The following is a 25,062-nucleotide window of genomic DNA, read 5'->3' as shown; positions in this document are numbered from 1 at the left end:
GTGGTGCTTTAATTCAATTAGACTACATCAAGTCTGAGTTTTTTGAACTTTAGGAGAATTTTCCTTGCCAACATTACACAGTGTCTGAAATTAATTAAGTGATAGTTGCTAAAGTGAAAAGTTTCCAGGACCCGTTTCTGTAGAATACCTCAAAAAAGAAAAATTTGGCATGCACTCCTTACGAAGATGAATATACATTTCTTGTTTCCTGCGGAGGACTTTGTGATCTTTAAAATATTTGGCTACAGTTTTAGTTTTATGAAGTTGAGGCAGCCACAGTTACTCCAAAGTTGGAGATCAATAGAACAGACGATGATGTTTTCTACCATGAAATGTTCTCATATTATTAAGTCTGAACTTTTAACAGCCCTATTTTCAAATGAATGGAGAAGAAAAATTTCCCTGGGTTCCTCAAAGAGAGGAACCCAGGGAAATTTTGTGCAAGGAGAGAGAGAGACAAAGTTATGGGTACCTGGAGTATCTACCTCGACTAGAGGAAGTCCCTGCTTTCATCAGAGTCCTGCTGCTTCCCCCATCTTAGGACACCAGGAAAATATTATATTGGGGCCACCTGTGAACTCCTAGCTAACTCAACCTCCACCAGAGATAGGACCCCAAAAGCAAAGCTTCGTAGCAGCCATGCGAAAAACATCAGTTCAGTGGAAGTGAAATACTACCGTTTATCCATTCTTCAAATGCATCGTGGATGAAACAGACTTCCGCCCAGTTACCCGGGAAGCCAACCACTACAACAATCTTTCTATGGGAGATTGTCTTCTGAGTTACAAATAATCAATCTACAAATGAACTTATGGCTGTAAGTGTTTATAAATTCACGGTTCTTTGGTTTAATTTGAAACCTTCTTGCAGTTCATATCAATCATGCAATATTTACTTGGTTGCTTCTCTAGAAAAAACAATGAACACTAAACACAATTACTGACAGTTTAATTACTATCTCAGATTCTTGGTATGTGATCTAAATGAAATATTTTTCACCTACCACATAATTAACAGTTTTTCTAGTAATACGAGAGAAAATTCATTATACTGCACCTATATTATGACATCGGTTATTATACTCAAAATTTCGCCTTTATGCATGCTAAAACACGAACATGTTATTTAGCCTACCTCTACAGATAGGCTAGTTTTCTTTTCCATCTTATTTTGATCTTTGTCTCAAACACTATGATACCATCCAGACGTGAAAATATATGCACCTCCACGGACTGTCCCCAAGATGCTCCTGTCCCAACAAATCCTCTCAAAATCTTGTGTTCTCCTGCAACTCTGAGTTACAGAAATGTTGAAAGTAATCTAAGGTGTTTGTATAAAAGGGTAATATAAAAATGGAGGTAGCACAAGAGCCGATTAAAGCTGAACCTAAAATTAGGTGGGTTCCCGTGATTAATTGCATAGCAAGAGTCTGATGAGTGATGGATGGGGGACAGCCACAGTCGACATTAGCCTAGATTCAGTAACTTTAAGAATGAAGAACTGTCGTCCCTAGCTTAAAATTAATTTGTAAGTAAAAGCTCCCCAGGGAAGCATTTAGGAAGACGAAACAATTCGGGCAGCACAATCTGCCTGATAAGAGCAACTTTTTAATTTTAACTTTTTCAAACTTAATTCAAGAGACAACGGGTCACTGAACTAAGTCAAAGCCTCAGGTAAAGTACAAGTTCATCTAAATACGGGAATTAGAAGTTCCTAAAAGCGGATCCTAAAAGTTCTAGACAACACTGCAGGATACCCCACTGCACCCTTCTGATAATCTACATTTGTTTGGGTACATTGATCAGGAAGGAGAACGTCTGCACGTTTATTGAAAGGAAATTGAATGGTAGCCCTTGTTATGTGACTTGAATGTTACATTCCATACTTTACAGAGTGATTTCCATGACTTTATATTGGGGGAAAAGAACAAAGAACGTAGTATCTTCTGCGGCTTTCTTATGGCCGCAGGAGGTAAATCCTTCATAAGAGGCTATCATTGGACTTAATGAGGTGTCCAATGAGAAATTTTAATTTTCAAGTAGGATACATAGTTGTAATTAACGTAAAAAATGTGCTTCATTTGCTGAGCCTGGAGCATCCTTAGGGCTTTAAGGTAAGAAAGTGCTAAAAAATAAAGTTGGGGGGGCACATGGAAGGGACACAGGAGCTCCTAATGGCCAAGGCTGGAACAATCTGAGCCAAAAATAATAATAATAATAATAATAGTATTGGATTATAACCCAAAGAATCAAGTAAATATGCACGACTGTACTATTATAAAAAAATGACCAAATAAATACATGAAAGTAGAAGGAACAACTCTTACAGAAGAATTCCAACTAATAATTGTAGGCTGAATGAAGGAAATAGAAAAATCACCATTAGAAAACCACAGGAATAATGGCTCCAGGCAGGATCAATTGATGAATGCTAAAATTAGGGGGTAAAAATGTAAGTTGCCTAGTTTCAGAAGTATCTCTCCACATATATTTCTTAACTACAAAAGGATACGTGTTATCCTCACAGTCAGAACCACCCTGACCAACTGATGAAAGTTAACATCATCAATAATAAGATGTTAACACAGAGGTCACGGGCCCCCTGACATGATGCCCTGAGAGGTCACGTCACCTATACAGGTTTTTCTCCTAAATGCATAACCTCAGTCTAATCATGGGAACACGTGAGACAAAGCCAAATGGAAGGACGTTCTACAAAATATCTAGAGTTAGTCTTTCAATGTACCAAGGCCATGACAGACAAGATTAGAGGAGATGAAGGAGGTCGCATTAAGTCAACTAATGTGCAAGGTGGGATCCGGAATGGATCCTGGAACAGAAAAAGGACATCAGTGGAAAACTGTGAGATCTGAACAGTCTGTAGTTTATAGTATTGTACCCATGTCTTAGTTTCGATTATTGTACTATTTTTATGTAAGTTGTTATCATCAGGGGTAGCTGGCTGTGGGATACACGGGAACTTTCTTATTATTTTTACAGCTCCTCTGTTATGTCTAAAATTATTTCAAAATAAGAGTTAAACAACAAAAGAGTTAAAAATTTTGCTTAGCTGCTCTGTTTACAAACTGAATTGTTTCTTGAAGGCCGAACAGGAGTTAAACAGTGAAAACGGGGATCGTCACTAGCTTAGATAAAAGAAGAATTAGTCATATAACCCATTTCCGTTCCTCCCTCAACCAGTTATGAGCTGTGTGACCTTGGGCAAGTCTCTCAATCTCTCTAAGGCTCAGTTTCTCCATCAATAGACAGGGGACAACTCAGGGTACCTACCTCACAGAGCTAGAAAGATGATTAAATGAAACAAGCCGTGTCTGGTACATCGCAGGGACCCAATCAATGTTGACTGTAGTGATGGTGATGACAGAGACAACACTGACAATGACGATGATGAACAGCCTGTCTCTGACTGGCCACCCTGTGATATCCCATCCCCATCACTCAGCCACAGAAGTCCCCAAAGCTCTTGTCTGCACGCCACCACTTCGGGGCCTGTCAGAGCCCCCTGGCACCTTCCCAGCCCTGTCTCTATGCAGTTTTCTTCTGATGTTTTTATTGAGCATTTACTATGTGACTTAGTACTACTTAGTACTTAGCAAGGACAAAGAGAGCTGGTCTTTGGTGGGAGAAATAGACTTGTTACTTGTCCAGTGGGAGAACAGACATGTGAACAAGTCCTTTCACTTCACTTGGGGATGCTCAGCTGGAGATAAGCCCAGGTGCTATGAGAACACCCAGCCCAGCCTGAGCTGAGTGTTACTGGATGAACAGGGGTTTAGACAGAAGAAGGATGGGATGAGGATGGGGAATGGCGTTCCAGGCAGAAGGAACAATTGAATTAGAAAAGACACAGGATCTTTGAAACAGTCAGGAGTATGGGGAACTCTGTGAGAAGGGAGGATGGGAAAAAAAATTGAACAGAGGCAGGTAAGGCCGAGGTGATTGATGATTCTGTATATTAAGGTAAGTCCTTGAATTCTACCTTTGGGTGATGGGTGGTAGTCAGGGGAGCAACGGGATTAGATGCGTATTTCAGAGCTATCATTCTGAAGGCATTTGGGAGAAAGGATTGTTGAGATTAAGACTGGTTAGTGACAGGGGCCCCAAATAGAAGAGCTCTGCTATCCTTTCAGCAAGAAATAATAACTCATAATGTTAATAAATGAGTTATCGTCATGGTTATATTAAGTTATTATTAGGGCACTAATAGTAGGGATGGGAAAAATGAGATGGATTGAGAAATATACAGAAGGCAAAACCGACAGGACTTGATGTCCCATTTCTTGACACAGTTTCCACCCAAGGCCCAGGTTTTGACTGAATTAACTGTGTGACTATGAGAGGAGGGGTCTGTGATGAATCTAGGTGTCTAGCTTAGGGGATTATGGTTGGTGGTGGTGCCATTTATTGATAAAGAAATGGGGCGGGGCTTCCCTGGTGGCGCAGTGGTTGAGAGTCCGCCTGCCGATGCAGGGGACACGGGTTCGTGCCCCGGTCCGGGAAGATCCCACATGCCGCGGAGCGGCTGGGCCCGTGAGCCATGGCCGCTGAGCCTGCGCGTCTGGAGCCCGTGCTCCGCAACGGGAGAGGCCATGACGGTGAGAGGCCCGCGCACCGCGATGAAGAGTGGTCCCCCGCTTGCCACAACTAGAGAAGCCCTCGCACAGAAACGAAGACCCAACACAGCAAAAATAAATTAATTAATTAATAAACTCCTACCCCCAACATCTTCAAAAACAAAAAAAGAAAAGAAAAACCACAGCTTTAAAAAAAAAAAAAGAAATGGGGTGAAGAAATACGTTGTTGGGGGAGGTGGGAAAGAATGTGAGATGAATTATCAATTATGTTGTGTCCGTGTTGAATCTCAGTTGTGTGCGAGGTATTGAGCTCATATTTCTGACAGTCAATAAAATATTTGCTTGAAGATCAGGGGATATTAGGATCACAGAGGCAACATGGATAAAAATAAGGAGCTGGGCCAAAGATAGAACCCTTGGGGTCACTTACCGTCAGGGGTTGGGTATGAGAGAGGATGGCTGTGAGGAAACCCAGGAGGAAACTGTCAGGGAGAGACTACGTAGGGCTAGTTATGTCATCCACAAAAATAGGGATTGAGAAGAGTCCACTGGATTTAAAATACAAGTGTCACACGTGGCCTTGCCTGAGCAATTTCTCCTGACCTTTGGGGATAAATAATTCAGTGGATTGAAAAGAAAGAAAGAAATGCAGACATTTAAATATCCATAAACGTGGCTAATAAGAATTGGTAACCCGTTGACGTCTTACAGGGGAAGACAGGGCTCTGGATCTTCTGCACGTATTAGTTCATATAATTCTCTCAGTAACTCTATCATGTAGCTACTATTATTACTGCCAATTTAGAGATGAGGAAGTAGATAAGGTAAGGAGAGAGACAGTTGCTAGTAAGAAATGGATCAAGGAAAGGGGTTGATGAGGATGAGATAGCCTTGAACGTGATCGTACCGTAAGGGGAGAGAACCACAGAAGAGAGGGTGGAATAATGGAGCAGGTGGTGGGTCCCTGGGAAACATTCTGGAGGAGATGGATGGAGGACAGGTGGAGGCAACGTCCTTGAGCTGAGAACGACCCCTCATCCTCAGAAATGAGAGGAAGATGGGCTTAGGTGTAATATATATATAAGTTTATAAGTAATGGGTCAGGAAGTCGAGGAAGCTCAACTTTGTCACCTCACTTTTTCATCTAAGTTTCCAAGGGAACAAAAATTCTCATTTCCTTTCCCAACTCCTCCACTCCTACTAAATTCCTTTGCACCAGTGGAACCCCGATTCCCTGAGCCTTTCACATCCTCTATCAAGTTTGTGTATTGAATAAGAGGAGCGGGGAGACATCGGACAATGTGGGGTGGGACACAGACATCAGAATTCTACCTAATAGGGCTTTGTTTTTCAAATAATGGTGACATTGATAGGACAACTAAACACATCATCAGAACTTTTCCCTCAAACAAACTACCGCACAGCAAAATATTTATCATCTACAATAATGCTCTTCAAACTGGAATACGGATGCCTCCAGGAGCACACAAAATTATTTTGAAGGAAGATGCTGCCACTTGTCTAGTTGTAAGGGACTCAGTTTCTGGATTCTTAACCTCCAGACCCTAAAACGGATCTGCCTGAGAAAGCGTCTGCATTCTGAGGTTCTCCTTTCTCACCTCCTACTTCATAAGCCCCTTCCTCCCACTGGACAAGGCAAAGGCAAACCAGCTCCCATGCCTAAGCTGTGTAGCATGTCATCCCAGGATGGTGACCCTCTGGAGGGCAAGAAAGGGGACTAGCCAAAGACTGCCAAAGTCAAGTTCTTCACTGATTGGAAACACTTAGGTGACTGATTAACGAATCTTTCACAACTCACGTAAATTCTCATCTTTTCCACTCAACCAAACTGAGGAAGGGCAAAATGAAGTAGCTCACATCATATCATATCATATATTATATATATTATATTCAAAGAATTGGGGAACATTTGCTGTAGTATGGTTCTTCTTCCATTTACATCTACTTTTGTACCTCAACAATTTTCTGTTTAGCTACGAAATGGAGAAAGAAAAAGAAGAAAAAAGAAGGAGGGAGGGAAGAAGGAAGGATTTTGCTGAACCTTGTCTCATCTTAGCACTATGTAATATTTACCCACAAATATATAAACTAACAGAAAAAAATGCTCTGTCTTATAAAGAGATTAATTTCCAACAACATTTTACTTTTTATGCTTGTTTATCATAGTATGTAGTATATTGGTGGTGTTTAGATCAAAGCATCTACTGCTAATAATTAATCACTTAATCCAGAAAATATTTTTCAAACTTAGAACGTTATGGTCACATAAAACGAAAGTTCAAATTTCAATTTATATACCCAGTTTTTGCAGACAATTATGATAGGTAATCAATAAAATACTTTCAAGCATAAAAATATCACGTGAGGGTTATATTCTGTAGAGGAAGTAGAAAGAAATAAAAGTTTAAGGAGAAAAAGAAATGATGCAAAATACCTGTAAGAGAAAAGTTTGTTCCTGTCATAAAATAGATGATGACAGATAGCAAATTGCTATGATATTGAAAGATACATATAAAAGAGTGATGTACTTTTTTGATTATGAAAAGTATAATATATGCATGATAGCTGAAACCACATGCTGTATAACCATTTAAATTTAACATTAAAAATTTAACAAAAGCATTTAGGTGTGAGCCTAAAAATGTTCAAGGGGTACGTAGTTTTTCAAACTTTTTTAAGGTGAGACAGAAGCAAAAAAATGTGAAGACTGCTGGTCCTCAATGGAGTACCATTCCATCCATACTCAAAAGCTTCCCATCTCCTTCCACTATGGTTTATACCAATTCTTCTAGACGGTTAAAAAGAAAAAAAAAAAAAAGTCAGGTATGACAGAAAGCAAAGGCTTTGTTGAAATATCAAAGAATGTTTCTGAAACACTCAGTGTGAAAATATGGATCTAGATTTCCCAGAGGTATCTATCTCCATGTTTGCTAGGAGGCTCCCCCAGGGAGCCCTGATTAAATGCAAAACATCTGTGGGTGATACTGATTATTTGTCAACCAGAGGAGAGACTAAGGAAGTTCCAGTAACCTTCCCCAAGGCATCTTCCTAGCAGTATATATACAGATTATTCCCAGGTTCTCTAATGGAGGAACCAAGTGAAATATTTTGCTCTTCAAGTCCGTATTTTCAGACCCCTGAATTTCCAAATTAAGAAGTTGTTATTGAATACATTGTTGTGTGTTAACCACTTATTCAAAGAGCCCTGGCATAGCCCCGACATACTTTGAACTTACAGAATTCTTTAAGAAACTCAAGCTGAAAAATTAGAAAAAGAAAACCAAGACTTTCGGTTATAAAAACTTGAGGAACTGCTTAAAAGACTGAGCTTAGTGCTGGTTATGCCGTCTCCTAAGGAACTTTTCCATAAATACAATTTTACAAAATGTATCTTTTTTTTTTTTTGGCTGCACCACTCTGCATGTGGGATTTCAGTTCCCACAGCCCCTTCATTGGAAGTGCGAACTCTTAACCACTGGACCACCAGGGAAGTCCCTATAAAATGCATCCTGATTATAATCTGCAGATTTGATTGGGTAACGTTTCCTTTCAACAGGACCGCACAGTTTTTTAGGACAATTTTCAGTAATCTGGAATAGGAATACTCAAAATTAGCCCTTCAGATCTAGAGGCAAACTAAAGGAAAAAATAAGGAGACAAAATAACTGCAGAATCTGTTTTGGTGAGCAGAACATTTTTAGTTTGATGGCTGCATTTTAAACAGGGTAGTCGGCTCCCTCCAAATATTTTTACCAAGTATTGGTACTTATTGTATGAAGTTAATCAAATGTTTCAATCACTTACTTTTTGTCAATCACTCACTTTCTAATTTGGAATCACTGTCACTGCTGTGTGCAGGACCGAAACAGCAATTAAGAGTCAGCAAGGCTTGTGAACAATTAGATTAAAATGTTGCTGAGGTGTAATATACAAAGCAGTCCTCAAATCCGGGATACCCCCATTGTGAATGAGTAGCCCATCTGAGGGATGAGAGGGAGGGATGAGAGAGGAGCATATTCTTGGCCTCTTAAGGGGTAAATGTATTTTACTACACAGTTCATAACACTAGGTTTGGTGACTAACCCAGAGATGTGTATTTCTCTTCTGCAGAAGTGAAAATCTTGCTTCTTTTCCTGTGTATGTCCCAAGAGGAGACAGCTTTCCATAGCTAACTTTCAATGCATCTGAGTGGAGGATGTTTATCTGGTATCCCTAGTTGGAATTCTTAATATATTGATATTTTCCCATGGCAATATATTGGTATAATTCATACCAAATCATTGGTATAATTAAATTGTGGTACTTCTATAGCAAAGTCCAGCTATACAGCTAGATGAACTTTGCTTACGGCTGAAGACACACCCCTTCACAACTTGTAGTCAGTGCTGTTTTATATATTTACTATTTATGATTCAAACTTTCTAAAATGTACACTGAGTCTTTTTTTGTGCTCGAAACATTGGAATTTATTTACTATGATCAATTTTTTTGATAATTCACTCTTTTTAAATTGAAGTATAGTTAATTTACAACGTTGTGTTAGTTCCAAGTGTACACAAAGTGATTCAGTTATAGATACTTATATATATATTTTCAAATTATTTTCCATTATAGATTATTACAAGATATTGAGTATAGTTCCCTGTGCTATACAGTAGGTCCTTGTTTATCTATTTTATATTGATATATAGAAGTGTGTATATGTTAATCCCAAACTCCTAAATTATCACCCCCACTATCCCCTCCGGTAACCATAAGTTTGTTTTCTATGGCTGTGAATCTATTTCTGTCTTGTAAATAAGTTCATTTGTATCATTTTTTTAGATTCCACATATCATCATATGTGATGTCATATGATATTTGTCTTTCTCTTACTAATGAGTCTTTAAAAAGTATTATTTGTTAGCTATGGTACAGTTGTTATAATTCTTATAAGGAGGATGCTTAGAGGTAGAGGGGTTTACTACCCATCCTATTCACTCTGGCTAGGAAAGGTGCTACTTTTCAATCCTTCAAGAGCATCGGGAACTGAACAGACTTACAGTGGCTGGCCTGGGTGCTGAATGGCCACTGATCATATTTTTATCATGAAAAACAGTATTTAAAATTCTAAATGAGCAGTTCACCCGCTTAAAGAATACAACCCATTCTTACATAGGAAACTTTCCTTACTCACACAGGTTTTATTTCTCTGCTGTTGCCTGGCAACAGAGATGTGGTAAGAGATGTCAGGTTAGGGAGCAGACTGAAGTCATTATGGAAAGCAAGCTTATCAGCATTTTCCATCGAACTTCGTCATACTTGAAATAAAATAGGTTTCATTGTATTGAATAGTCTGTATTTCTTTCTTATCAAACACCAAGTTTTTAGAGACTTTCTTTCTTTCTGAATATAAGTGCAGTACGCATGGAGAATTTAAATTATGTGTGTTTCTTTGAAATGGACTTCTCCATTACACTAGCACACTTTGAAGGGTAAAGTGGAAAACTTCTGGCGTTCTGAAGTCAGGTACTCTGAGAAGAGTGGTTGTGAACACGTCTGAAAGCATTCCAAGAGGTATCAGAAATACATATGGGCTCTAAATTTCCTCACCGTTGAACCATTAGTTTATGTCAAATAAAATTCCATTTTCAAATACACTGACCTGCTCATTAAAAAATTATTCTTTAGAGGAAGGAATGCAAACGTTCTATAGGTTGGCTTGCCTGTATTTTGAAATGAGCAGGAATGTGATCCAAATTTAAGCATCATGTCTGGGAGTTTATTTTTGCAGCCTGTTCTGTACCAAATGCTAGCCCCTGAGGATTCGTTCCTCATGGGTAGTTCATTGCATTTCAGTATGATGCATTTTAAGACTTCCTTTCCAGTGGGCATAACATACTGTGCTTTTAATGACATTTCATTTCTGAGCAATGTGGTTGTTCCATGATTCCTAGCCCAAATTTTTAACTTTTCCAAATAACTGCTATAAAGGTAAGACAACCTGAGATAGAATCATGTTCTCTGTTGGTTTGAAGTGGATCCAGGACTATTTTTGGAGGAAGATGTTTATCTCTGCTATGGGTCCTCCCTTGTTTCATCCCTGAGTGAAGCCACAGTGACCATCCATTTAGAGATGTGTTCTTAAATTTTGCTATAGAAAATTAACTGTGTCCTTCTGTAGCCGAGTAGGACCCTATGTGGCCTTCCTGGAACAGAGCTCCCCCCCACCCCATGTCCTCCACCTGCCTCTTGCCTGTAGAAAAACTAGCCTCCTAGGCCTTCCCCGAGTTCCAAAGAGTAAATTTAATCAGAGAAGTGAGAAAATGCAGAAAGAAAGGTAAACAGTCAAACAAGACAAATAATAATAATTGTTTAGCCATTAAACAAAGTCAGGGACCTTTACTTCCTTCTCAAGGGCTATAGGTAATATTCTGAGCCATGTTCTTTGAGCAGTTTTGCAGATACTCAAACACCCACCAGGTGGAAGAAGCTAACTGCATGCTGCCCACAAGTGTGCAGACCCCAGACCACTTGGAACCAGAAGGTTGATGATGTTGATTCCCGATTATCTCACTACCAACCAAGCAGAAGACTGTCCACAAGCTGATCACACACCCCACAACCCCCCTCCCCTCCCCTGTCTTTAAAAAATTTGCCCTGAAAGCTTTGGGGAGTTCAGGCCTTTTAAGCACGAGCTACCTGGACTCCTTGCTTGGTGCCTGCAATAAATGCTGCACTTTCCTTCACCACAACCGGTGTCAACAGATTGGCTTCACTCAGGCGAGTGGACCCAAGTTGGGTTCAGCAACACTTCCTCCATTGACCCCCAGATACTTTGGCAACACTGCCACTCCTGGTTTTAGTCAGAGATAATAAACCAATATTCTGTGTTGAGTAATTCTTATTAAAATCCCAGTTGGGAGAAATACATCCATGGATATAATCACCCAAAGGATACAGGGCTGCCTATTCCTCTGAATTTCCTTAATTTTGCTTTTGGGCAGGACTGTGTACTGGGAATCGGTGGTCTTTTTAGAACTGCTTCTGCTCAAGTAGGTTTGTGCAGCATATAAATAAGCATATATTGATGACATCCTGGCCAAAAGCCATATGAGTCTCACTATCTGTTACAGGGTGCTGGTGAATTACTGTCCTTTACCCTTAAAGAGCATCTACAGAAGAATCTCCTCTTGGGTTTTAGGATTTGGAAAACTTGGATTTTTATCTTACAGATATTTCAAATCTGTCACTGATCATGTTTTCCTCTTCACTTTCCCTGCTAGGAACCTAAGAGCCAAACCTGCAACCTACCTCATGCACAAGGCATGAAGGTATACACCTCTCAGACTCATCTAGGCCTGGCTTTGCTTTTTCATTCCCATATTGTCTTTTAACTCTGACTTCCTCAACCATTTATTCTATTTGAACAATTGGTGTACCTAATTCAAGTACTTAAGAGCAACACAGGATGTGAGTTTTAAAAATTCACAGCAAACAAAACAGTCTCGTGGAAGATAAAGAAGATAATCTTCTTCCTGTTTTTACACCTGCACTTTGTGAATCCAAGTAGAATGAAGGATGCCCCATCCCACCCCCCACTTATGGGAGTCCTGACATTTAAAGCAGATGGCAAGAGTTCTGAGGAACAGGAGTAGGTGGGGCGGGGAGGGCTCGCCAGAAGGAAAGAGAAAAATCTCACTCTTGAGCAGCAAGGAACTGAAAGTAAGTTTCCATAGCTACGTGGTCACTTCTAAGGAAAGTCAAGAAAATGCCAGTCAGGAATTTCTTACATTGAATCCGAAGGTGACATTTAAAATCATGACACATCCAATTTGTATAACATAAGAATGTCGTCTCCACAATACATATTTAGGAAGTAGTTTTGCCCAACTCCTGCATCACATGTGTCCCCCACACATGCAAATCTAAAAATTATCCCAAACCTGTTACTATACTTTCTGCGCCCACAAGTGAGAGAGAACCTTCATTAAAAAAAAAAAAAAAAACACATGTAGAATGAAGAAATGTTGTTTTGGCTAAGTGAAATGATTATTTTTCTGATGAAAAGCAGTTATATTATAATCAATAAATAGGACTTGGATATTTAATGTATTAACTATGGGGAGGAAATATAACTGTGGACTCTCAGAAGCCATGTGGCTGGAGATACCGCACAGAAACCTCTAGGGGATTGCTCACAGGCTACTTCTTTCTTACTTGCAAACACATAAGAAAACATGAGCTATTTATGTTTTTAAAAAAATCAAGATGAGATTACACAGCTCAGGTAAAGCGTTCCAACTGTCAATGAGTGGTAAGGAGAATAAAAGTTGCTACAAATAAATACTTTTAAATGATGTGAATACTATTTCTAGGTTAAAATTATGTCTGTTAACAGTGTCTCCTTCACTGCTACTACAAGTCAAATTTTCCTCTCAACACTAATTATTTTATTATGCGATTTACTCTACTTGTCTAATCATGACACAAGAATATACTATGGACGTGAATTTCATGCTAGAATCAGTTTTTTTAATAATTTACCAATATCTTGAATGTATTTCATTGGTGGTAAAATATGCCTATTTTATAATATATACAATAAATATACATATACTTTGATTACTTTATAATATATAATATACATATTATAATATAAATATATATTCTAAACATAATATATAATATATATGAATTATATATTAAATCAATATATCCAGAATTTAGAATGTTTCCCTCCCCATTGAGTGGCTCTACCTAAGTAATCGTCTTCTGCCAGAAAAAAACCTACCAGGTATTTCATTTCCCAGACTTGAAAACATCTTCCTGTTCCCTCCTTCCTTATCTCCAAGCCATTTATTCTCCTGGCCAACTATCTCTCACATCTATCCCTCCTCTTTTTATTCTCATACTGATAGCTGAGATTTGGACTGGATTATTTCCAATCTCCCGGCTCCAGTCTCTCACCAACTACTCCACTCTGTTCTCCACTCCACTCCAATGGAATCTTTTGAACCACGGTTTTCAAGGTCACCGTAGCTGTTCAATAACCTACAGTAGCTCCTGTGCACAGCAGGGCTGAGATGCTATCCTTAGAAAGCCCTGCTCGCAAGGGTGGCCCTTGGCTGGTACTTGATTGGGAAAGAGTCCCCTTTGCTCCCAGCTGATCAGGTGACTTGCTGGGCCCAAACTGTTGGTACAAACGATGTGGCTTATGCCGAACGCCCACTTTCCTTCTGGGAGCCTGGAATTCTGATGGGTACTCGGCAGAGGATGTCCATGGGACCAGCCCCCAATAAAACTCCTGGGCGTGGAGTCTCTAGTAAGCTCCCAGGTGGACACCATTTTCCACGTGTTGTCAGTTTGTTGCTGGAGGAATTAGGCATGTCCTGTGTGACTACGTGGGCAGAGGACCTTTGGAAGCTCAGGGCTGGTTTCCCCAAGGCATCACCCACGCACCCTTTCCCTTTGCTGCTTTTGCTCTGCAACATTTTGCTGTAATTAATCTCAGCTGTGAGCACAAATGTATGCGGAATCTTATGGGTCCTCCTAGCAAGTAACTGAATTTGGGAACCCCCTGACACAACTTTTCTCATTTCTAGCCTCTTCCATCCAACTTGTAAAGCCCTTCATAACCTGACTTTATCATAACTTCTCCAAGTGTGCCCACCAGATTCCAGTGCATGCCTACTACTTCAGTTAGACCACACTGGTACCATAGGGCTGGCAGCTGGTGCCGTAGGGATGGCTACTGGTGGGGAGAAAGTTCTCAACCTGGAGGGAAGAGACTGCTTTCTGTTCTTAGGTCCCTCTGTTTGTTCCACTATTTCCTGTTTAATTCTGAGTCATGCAAACCTCTCTGGTTCTTATTCTCCTTACACATAAAGTGTGAATAGGGACTTCCCTGGTGGCGTGGTAGTTAATAATCTGCCTGCCAATGCAGGGGACGTGGGTTCGAACCCTGGTCCGGAAAGATCCCACATGCCACGGAGCAACTAAGCCCGTGCACCACAACTACTGAGCCTGCGCTCTAGAGCCCCCGAGCCACAACTACTGAGACTGTGTGCCACAACTACTGAGCCGGCACGCCTAGAGCCTATGCTCTGCAACAAGAAGCCACCGCAATGAGAAGCCTGCACACCACAACAAAGAGTAGCCCCCGCTCGTGGCAACTACAGAAAGCCTGCACGCAGCAACAAAGACCCAACACAGCCAAAAATTAAGAAATAAATAAAAAATAAATAAATAAAACCGAACTTTTTTTTTTTTTTTTTTTGCGGTACACGGGCCTCTCTCATTGCCGTGGCCTCTCCCATTGCGGAGCACAGGCTCTGGACGCGCAGGCCCAGCGGCCATGGCTCACGGGCCCAGCCGCTCCGCGGCATGTGGGATCTTCCCAGACCGGGGCACGAACCCCTGTCCCCTGCATCGGCAGGCGGACTCTCAACCACTGCGCCACCAGGGAAGCCCAAAACCGAACTTTTAATAAATAAATACATAAATAAAGTGTGACTAAAACTACAGGTACCAATAACAACAAGGGGCAAGATTTGGATTTTCTGTACAAATAATTTCTCACCAATTTGAAACTAAAAGGTACATTCTATCAAAGTTCATTTGAAGCAAAACAGCTCTATTAAGAGAGGCCTATTTTCTCTGTAACTTCCATAAGAGAAAGTTAATTTTTGTATAGTTTTGCAAAAATTTCTGGATTCACTGAAAAATTAATGTAAGAAATATTTCAGAAGCAGACAATCAAAGGAAAATATAATGTGGTACAATATAAGGATAATACTCAAAATATCACACCAAAATCTCCCAGCTAATAATAATGTTTTTGAAAGTTACTATCAGAAAAGGAAAGAATTAAGAGAAATTAGCAACTCAGTAGTTGGCAGGAAAGGGGTTACGTTCCTGTTCATCCAAAGCCCCGTGTCTCTCAGGATGAGGAAGATGACAGATAGGAAGCAGCCCCTTTGGAAAGATTAAGAACCCTCTTGATTAAATACATGTCAAGATCAATACATTTCAACAGGAGAAGAGCCCACTGAAAACCCTCTCTGAGTTTCTGTATACATACCTTGCTAATTAGTCACTTCTAACACCAATTATTGTTAAAATTCATTTTCCTAATGATCAACAAAAGACCGACAAAAGCCACCGAGGGAGCCAGACATGAGATTCTCCAGCCTGAGATAGGTTCCTGGCTTGACTGACAGCTTCATCCCTTTGAGGTATATGTATCATCCATGTTTTAATGAAGTTGTTTTTACAATTACTTACGAAATAAGTTAAGTTATATTTGACTCTTCGTCTGTGTAATTCTTGGCACAAAGGAAAGTGAATTACAACTTGGGAACCACAAAACCTGGGCATAAGCCCGTGGCATTCTTGTCTTTGGAGAGCATTCAAACTTTTCTCTTAACCATTTCTTCAGCTGAAGTTGCCATCACAACTAAAAGCTGTTTCCAAACTCTCTAAGATGTATCCTTAGAGCAAAGAGTTTCTGATGAATCAGACTGGCGGAGACTAAGAAGGACAAAGGGAAAGGTGAGATGACATTGTGGCTAAACCTCGTCTGTTCCGATTTCCAGATTTTCCTACTAAAAACTGAAAAGCAAAGCTTTTAAACCAGAGGAAAGCTAGAGAACAATCAACATAGCAAAGTCATGAATGAACCAACATTTTCAGAGGCATCGGGCACTAAAGAAGAATTTCCACATTTCCCTGGTTGAATTTACATGTGGACTTGCTTAAATATTTATCCAATTAAGAGTAAATCCCTAAAAACGGTCATCTCTCATAAGTACTATTCATGTTAGGAAGACGAAAACGTTACCTCCAAATCCTAAGAGGGACTTTGAGCACAGATAGAGGCAGATGAAGGACGGCATACTGCAGTGCAGCGATTTCAAAGTGACCGGAGCGCTGGCATCCTGGCTTCTATTCCTCCAAGAATAGACTCAATGATACACAAACAGAACCACGGTAAAGCAATTGTTTTCCTACCACATCCAGCTACTCTCCTTGAATTCAGCGCTCGAAAAACAAGCCAGGAGCAGGCAGAAATCACTGCACAATATCTTACAGTGTCTTTCAGATCTGTCTCCTAATGGTCTTGCTGGTTCCCTCTGTAGCTTCTCTGCATGACTGCAGCACTCGGAAAAGTGCTGTGGAAGGAGCTTCAGCAGCAGCAAACAGAACACCTCAAGTCACATAGGGCTTCCTATGACCTCCGGCTCCCAAGCAGCACCGCAGAATCTTTTGCTTAGTATCGAATTTTCAGTTTAACTATGTAGATGAGCATTTAAAAACTCCTTAGTTTCCCCCATTGCCATACGAATACACACTTCAAACATCTACAGACAGGGCTATTGAGAGCAAAATGGAATAGTGACACTGATTTTTTTTCTCCTTCATTTTTCCAAGGACTCCACTGAAGTTCTGCCCTTCCACTTTCTTTCCCTGTATTTCTTCCAAGGGAGTCTGAGTTCATTGAACTGCTTTATTCCCTAAAGTATAAAAATATTAGGAGGACTACACTGCCCAGGCCAATAAGCAGAGATTCTCCAACTAAGCAAATGGGGCAAATTCCAACAAAGCCAGTCTACCAAATGGAGGGTCCAAAGTTAGTTTTTGCTCACTAAAGCAGAGAGCAAGAACTAACTTTCTTTTTTGATCATCTGTTGTGCTCTATGTCAGTATTTACGGTACCATATGTAAACATGAATCCGAAAATCAACCTTCTGAACACCGAATTATCATCCCCATTTTTAAAAAAAATAAATCTATCTATTTTTGGCTGTGTTGGGTCTTCATTGCTGCGCGCGGGCTTTCTCTAGTTGCGGCGAGTGGGGGCTACTCTTCGTTGCGGTGCGCGGGCTTCTCATTGCGGTGGCTTCTCTTGTTGCGCAGCACAGGCTCTAGGCACGCGGACTTCAGTAGTTGTGGCATGCAGGCTCAGTAGTTGTGGCTTGTGGGCTCTAGAGCTCAGGCTCAGTAGTTGTGGTGCACAAGCTTAGTTGCTCCGTGGCATGTGGGATCTTCCCGGAGCAGGGCTCGAACCCATGTCCCCTGCCTTGGCAGGCAGACTCCCAACCACTGCACCACCAAGGAAGTCCCATCCTCATCTTTGCAGATGCAGAAATTATCTCAAAAACGATTAAGTAACTTGCCCAACATCTCCTACAGACCGGTAAGAAAATGACAACCCAAGAGAAAAGTGATCAAAATATATGAAGAGACATTTCATGGCAGAACAAAGACATACGGCCAATAGCATGAGAAGAAGTATTCATCATCATTAATTGTCAGAGAAACGTAAATTAAAACCCCAATGAGATAACCATCTTATACCCATTCAATTAGCAAAAATGAAAAAGTCTAACAATTCCAAGTGTTAAAGGACTGTGGATCCATATTCCAAGTAGAGTGACAATTGGGGCAACCAACTTTGAAAAACAATTTGGTAATATATCCTGAAGTTAAACATTCATCCACCCTATGATCCAGCAATTCCACTCCTGTCCAAGAGAAATTCTTGGACATGTGCATGAAGAGTTATGTTCAACAATGTCAAAACAGCTCTCTCCACAACAGTAAAATCCTGAAGATACACAAATGCCCCATCAACATGTGAGTGTATAAATAAACTATGGAATGTCTTATACATTTGAATATTAAACAATAGAACAAAGTAAATGTAGTACAGCATATCAGAATGGAGCTGAATCTCCCCAATAAAAGGCTAATCTCAAAGGATTACATGCAACATTATGTCCTCTTCAGAAAGTAAAAAACAATCATGATTAAAAGTGTCTTTTTCAGAATACTTATGAATGCAATAAGATTGCATGTACAGGAAAATAAAGGAGTAATAAACGTGAGATTCAGGATGAGGTCAATGCAGGCGGAACTGGGATGAAATGAGGGAACAGCCCAATGGTTAGATGGTTTACTGGGTTACTGTCAAATCCTAGCTTTTGTTCAGGAACGTGGTCTCATTGCATTTAAAAAATAACCAAATAAATAAAGAGGGAACACAGATGAGAGTGTATCATTAACCAAGGATTACTAGAAGTCCAATTTGTACATCTGAGGTCCTAAAAACACCCAAAGAAGCAAGAAAAAAGCAACAAATAAACAAAAGTTGGGCCCAGGTCATACAGTGCTACATTAAGGACTCAAATTCAGGTCTGGTGGACTCCAAAGCCCACACTGCCCAGGACAGGGACCATTGCCCTGTTCTCAACTAGAGACGTACAAACAGTGCAAGGGACTCCCATTCACCCATGGTGATGGAGCAACCTTGTCTACAGCTCATAACCAGAGCCATCAACTTGTTTTTTCCAGATCGTGCAGAAAGGCAGCAAAGATATCACAATCTAACAGATACTTCTGGGCAATACACAGACCAACCGGGGCTAGCATCCTGGACCTACAATGTACCGCCTGCGTCACTGGAAGGGGGTATCTCACTCTCACAGCCTCAGCGTCCTCAGGACACGAGGACTAGAGATGGCGATGAAGGTGATGATCGTGATGACTAATGCTTTTAGCTGCTTATAAGCCAGAGCATTACCAACATCTTTCGATATGCCCCTCACTACAACCTATGAGGCATGAATGATTATTATGTCCAATTTAAAGATAAAGTGATTGAAAGGAAAAGAGGTCAAGAAATTTCTCCAAGGTTGCACAATTATGATGGAAGAGTCTTAAACCCAGTTCTGTCCTGTTCTATTGCCCAAGCTCTTAATGGCAAAGATACACATATATATATATGCACAGATACATACATAATACAGATACAAATATCCATACATGAATAGACACACAGCCATAGAAATGCCTAGATACACACGTATAGACACACTCGTACACACGTGTATGGACACTATATGTATAGATACACACTCATACGTATGTACAGACATACATACATGTGCATAAACACACATGCACAATTTGTATTCAGACATACATATATACACGCATAGGCACATATGTATATAAACTCAACAACAGATACATACTCATGAACAGATAATACTCATACATATTGCTTATACATATGTGTAGACACATACCATATACACATGTATAGACACATACATGTACAGGCACACACTCATGCACTCATACGTACAGACACAAACACACAAAATGTTGCCGAGCTTTTCCAGCACTGCTCAAGACTCATTAATTATTATCAAAAACTACTGTGTTCCTTCCCTCCTCCAGTATATGTCATTGAGTTGTCCAAATGAGAAGCAACTTGGCTTACATTGAACACGATTCCTTTGGAGCACCTGGTCCATGACTTCCCTCCTGGAGCTCCTGGTTATAATCCTTGTTTGCATTTTCACATATGCCTCCCAGCATGCCTGTCCTCCACATCCTCGAGCCTTGGAGCCTCTGGTCGTACCTCACTTTCTGCTTCTTCAGAGGGTCAGGCCCACACTTGCCAGTGGCCTCACAGAGCGACTGAGTGCAAGCGTATCTGTCACTATTTGTAATCAGATCTCTTTAAATTGAAAACAATCCATTAAGCCTTTTTGGTATGACACAAGCAAACAAAAAAACATTTCGCTTTATTGTTACTGATATATAGCAGATGGAGTCTGGAATGTAACCAGCACGTAATGAATAGTACCAATTATTATTATAAAAATAAGACTCACTATTCTCATCACTTATAGAGGGTCTAGCCTTCCTAAATTTGGTATCTGAGATCCTATTTTTGGAGGCTTTTAGTTTGGGGCATTTCCCCTTACAGCGTCTAAATATGAAGTTCTCCCTTGAGTTTAAGTTCAGTTATAAGAATATTCTCTCAAATTGGATTTTAAGAGCTAGGCGTTCCAGAGAATAATGAAAGAGTAAACAGGTTACAATTTTCAGTACTTTCTGTTGATGTAAATAAGTAAGATGGGTATGAGAGTTGGAAGTGGGATGCAGAAACACACACACAAAACAAACAAACACCAAAAAACAAAAAAAAGCCAAAAACAACAACAAAAAACCTCTACAAACTTTGAATCTTTAAGATAGGTGAGAACCAGATATATTTACTACTAGGGGAAAAAGTGCATGGGACCCACTTTCACCCATTTACACACACATGCGCGCGCACACACACATACACACACACTCTTCATGATTTAGCTCCGTGACATTCTGTCAAACGTCACCCAGATCTTCAAAACACAGAAATTTAACCTTCTAAAAAACTTAGATGTTGTAGTTTCACTTTGTTAAAAAAAAGAGACAACAGGCCCAAAATGCAGTCCCCTGTACTAAGCCTCACATAAGCAAACCGAGACTTCATTCCCAACCTAACTGCAGTTTCAACTTCTCCCAGGACTGTAAGCTTAAACCAGTCAATCTGGACTTGCCTGGTCAGCAGTAGCAGGTAATCCACTGATTACGGTCCCACCCTCCATCCCCCAAAGGAAGTGAGGGAATCTGCTCTTTCCTCGGCCCTGCCCCCTTCTACTTTTAAAGATCTCCCATTATGTTCAGCTCCTCGGAACATTTTTTCTCTTTGCCAGATGGGATGCCTCCTGATTCATGAATCATTGAATAAAGCCAATTAGATCTTCAAATGGACTCCACTGCATTTTGGTTTTTTAACAACCTACACCTTTCATAGAAAAGGCAGAAAAGGAAAAGCAAAAGAGAATAAAGATTTGGAATGTTGAGTTTTTACATCAAACTAGAACATTTTGCTTCATGGCATCTCAGTAGAAAGCCCCCCCCCCCCCCGCAGTGATTTCAAATCCAAAGACCATCAGGGTTTGCTCTCCAATCGAATCCCGAGGCCACGGGTGTCTGCAGCCACTATGTTTTGCTCTTACATCAGAGAGGAAGTGCAGTGGGAGGCTGGAAAATGATCCCAGGCTAGAAAAAGTGCTAAACACAGGAGGAAAGAAGACACCTGAGCCGGAAAAATTCCCCAAATCTTCATCCCACAAAGACCAGAAAACAGGTAAAGGAACACAGAAACCTTGGCAGCCGCCTCCAGACTTGGTTAGAGATCTAGGCTTTAAATAGATGTTTCCACAGACAACAGGATCACATCTGCAGCCTACAATTTGATTTCCCCCAACATCAAACAGATGCTTACTTTTAAAATGCGAAACAGCATACGTTTAAGGAGATTCTAAAACTGTTTTCTAAATATGACAAATGTGACTTCGTATTTTCTTACACCAGCCAAAATGGTTTTAACTCAGAGAATGTTAGTGCTGGAAAGGACCAAAGAAATAAGCTCTTCCAGCCCTCATTTTAGGAAGGAAGAACTGAGACCCAGAGAGTTAAGTGACTTATTGATTGTATACAAGTAGTTTGTGACTGAGCTGGAAGTGATGATTTTCACTTGTTTTAACCTCTCATAAAAACTTAAGTGTCCCCCTGGAATTACAGGAGCTGTCATGAAAGTGTGAATGCCAACTAAAAGCAGTCCCCCGGGGATCCCTGAGGGACGTGAAATTTGACAGCACTGATGCTGGAGTTTCAGCAAGGCCAGCGAAGGGTCCCCAGAGAAGTCGCTGGCCTCTGCCAGGAATTGAGAGCCACTGCTGACGTCATGGCAGGGACCCAGAGCAGCAGAGGGGAAGGTGGCAGATGCCACAAGGTAACTAAGGACCCCAAGCCCATGAGATGTACCTTACATACTCTGGAAGAATGATGGTGACTAGAAAGAAGAATCTGGACAGGGTTCTGGAATTCCTGAGATTCAGGCAAAGAGATGAGTCAGGGAAATAATGTTTTCTGACTCTTTTAGTTACTGTTTGACTCCCAGGCAGGGTGGCTGAGACCAACAGGTCATAAAACCATCATAGAAAATGTACAGCAACAGTCGTGACCACCTGGCAGGGTACCCCACCCAGGTGAGCTCTTCTAAATGTCCATCAGCCTTACAAGCTAGGCCTTCATCTGCCTGCTGTATTCATGAAGCCTGGGCAAGTTCACAGGCATTGTGGCTGAGCCTTGATTTTAATCCAGATCTCGGGAGCCAGCCCAGGAGAGCCCGGTGCCCCAGGCATGACCCATTTACCCATTAGAATCACGGTCTAAGTGGGTCATCCAGAACAAATTCAAAATCAAGAGGACTTTTCCTTCCTCTTTTTTTGTCTTTTTCAGAATATCATCTGGATACAGCTGACCACAAGGAACAAAGTTTACTTCCAGAGAATGATGTCACAAGAACTCTTTATTTCCTCATTTCTACCACGTGCTTTTCTCTGAACATTTCAATATCTCTGAAATTGGGATGTGAAACTAATTCGTATGTATAACGTGATAGTGTTTTCTTCCCCCAGAGCTGTTATTAAATCAATGGGCTAACCACAGAGCATCTGAGAATTGAAGAGACATGGTATGTTTTTAGAGGATAAATGCCTCTGAAAATTTCAGATTAACCATTTTAAGGGACATGGTCCTAGAAAATAATTCTTACATGCTTACATAATGTGTTTCTGACCTGGACCATGCCTTGTCTATAGGTCTCTATCCATAAACCACTGGAAATGAGGGTATGGTATAAACTGGTGAAAAGCTGGGGTCTTTATTTCCTAGATGCAATCACTATGGATCAGCTAAGGCCTGTCTGTGGCAGATCCCAAATTCCTTGAATGAATCTGTTGCAGTAGAATGTCATCCCATTAAAACAGGTGTGACCAGAAAGACTTTGATGCGTGGGGTGAGGCATATTTTGTCGTTGTCCTGGTACTGAGTTAGTTTAACATTAGCAGATCATCTCATTTTTATTGGAGAGACAGCAAGGTTTAACTTAGATATTTGCTTCATTTCATAGTTTTACAATGTCACTTGAGTTCTCTCGATCTTTTTTACTCATCTGTAAAGTGAAATTAATCACGCTTACAGCATAGAGCCATGGTAAAGATCGTGACCCATTAACAAAATTATTCTAAGCTTCTTTGTGAAATAAAATGAAGGATACAGAACAAAGAGAGAGATGAAAAGATTGTGGAACGTAATAGGTGTTCAGTAAATGTTAGTTACCTTCCCTGAGTAATATTTTATGCTTCTTCCCATCAGAAAAGGGAGAATTTCAGCACTCTAATCAATAAATATACAAAAATAACTCCCAACCACCAATGGCAAGACACCCCAAAGTATCAAAGTATTTCATCTCCTTCAAAGTGAAAGTCTGTAGCAAATTAAAACCGAAGACAAACAGCTTCAAAGAGAAGGCTGACTTGAATTTAAAAAGTGAATATAATGCTAAGTCCAGCATGAGAGGATGACTCAGAAAATTGGACCGCGGTATGTGTGACTCTTACTGTATAGTCAATGGCTGCCTTGTGTAGAGGAGGGTGTAATCCCCCCAGATTAATAGAAGGACCCTTTTATTCCTTTAGGAATTGTGTGAAACTTTTCAAGAAAGACAACGTGCAAACTGAAATTTAAAAGAAAGGGGAAAATACATAAACATGCTAGTTGCAGTCTGCATTTCAGTTTTTGCTCTTTTTTGAGTTCTGGAAAGTTCACTTAATTGGCTTCTGCAGTTGTAAGTTACAAGAAGTGGATGCCGTTGCCAATAAATGATCATCTCTCTACTTGTCCTGCTACTCAAATAATATAGAAAGATCTTAAATATGTATCTTTGAAACAAGTAATGCAAGTACAGAGCTATTTAAAAGATACATGATTCTATTGCGTACTGCTCTTCTAAACATGTTTACCAATAAATTTCCTCAAAGGGAACCTCAAAATTCTATCATGCTAATTATTCTAGGGACCCAGATCCATTTTCTACTTTGCTTTGCTTGGTACCAGGGAGTTGGGGGTTGGGGGTTGGGGGAGGGTCCACTCCTAGGACCTGCATCACTCAGGCTGCTGGACCCTCTGCTTGGGCTGGCTTTGACATTGGGAGGATGGAAGATGGTGTCAGGACTCAAGCAGAGGAGAGCGAGGCTGGGGTACTTAACCCCGGCTTCCTCCCTGCTTTGGTGCCGTGTGCCCCCCAGGGGCAGCATCCGTCTCCACGGACCATTCTTGTTGGACGGCTTCTCTCCTACCCTTCAGCTCATGGAGGGCTCTGTGAACAGCTTCCTCCCCTCACCATTTCAGCCAGGGGTGGTAACTACTGGCTACTCTTCTGGTCCTGGTGCCTCAACACCCCTTGCTGGCTTCTGTAAAATTCCCTGTGTTACCTTCTCCAAAATTCACAGTTGAGTGTGCCTCCTGCTTCCTGGGATGGTCTTGATTGATAAATCCATGCATCAAGCTAATAGATAACTAAAAGGTGTTCCCTACTTCAATCATTCAGTTAGAGCAAAATTCTGTATTTTGGCATATGGCATTTTTTTAAAGTCATTTATTTGACCAAGCCACATCAGACAGAGAAGCTGAAAGATTCAAGGATCATATGTTATGAATCGGTAGTCTAAATATTCTTAAAATATCAACGAACTGTATTGCATTGTGTTTTTCTGTGT

General features: G+C 40.6%; 1 protein-coding gene across 1 annotated transcript in view; it reads right to left on the bottom strand.

The window, feature by feature from the left end:
• EPB41L3 (erythrocyte membrane protein band 4.1 like 3) overlaps positions 1 to 16,750 on the bottom strand; it is a 162,936-nt gene extending 146,186 nt beyond the window's left edge. Inside the window, exon 1 of the mRNA XM_027088658.1 lies at positions 16,437 to 16,750. Coding sequence (XP_026944459.1) covers positions 16,437 to 16,491 — 55 coding nt within the window. The 5' untranslated portion in view covers positions 16,492 to 16,750. The remainder of the gene's footprint in view (positions 1 to 16,436) is intronic.
• Positions 16,751 to 25,062: the final 8,312 nt, after the last annotated feature.

The sequence above is a fragment of the Aethalodelphis obliquidens genome, unplaced genomic scaffold (assembly GCF_003676395.1).
Source record: "Aethalodelphis obliquidens isolate GAN/ISIS:26980383/991018 unplaced genomic scaffold, ASM367639v1 scaffold63, whole genome shotgun sequence".
Lineage (NCBI taxonomy): Eukaryota > Metazoa > Chordata > Mammalia > Artiodactyla > Delphinidae > Aethalodelphis > Aethalodelphis obliquidens.
Note: the sequence above shows the minus strand (reverse complement) of the source record. Positions and strands in the feature narration are given on the sequence as shown.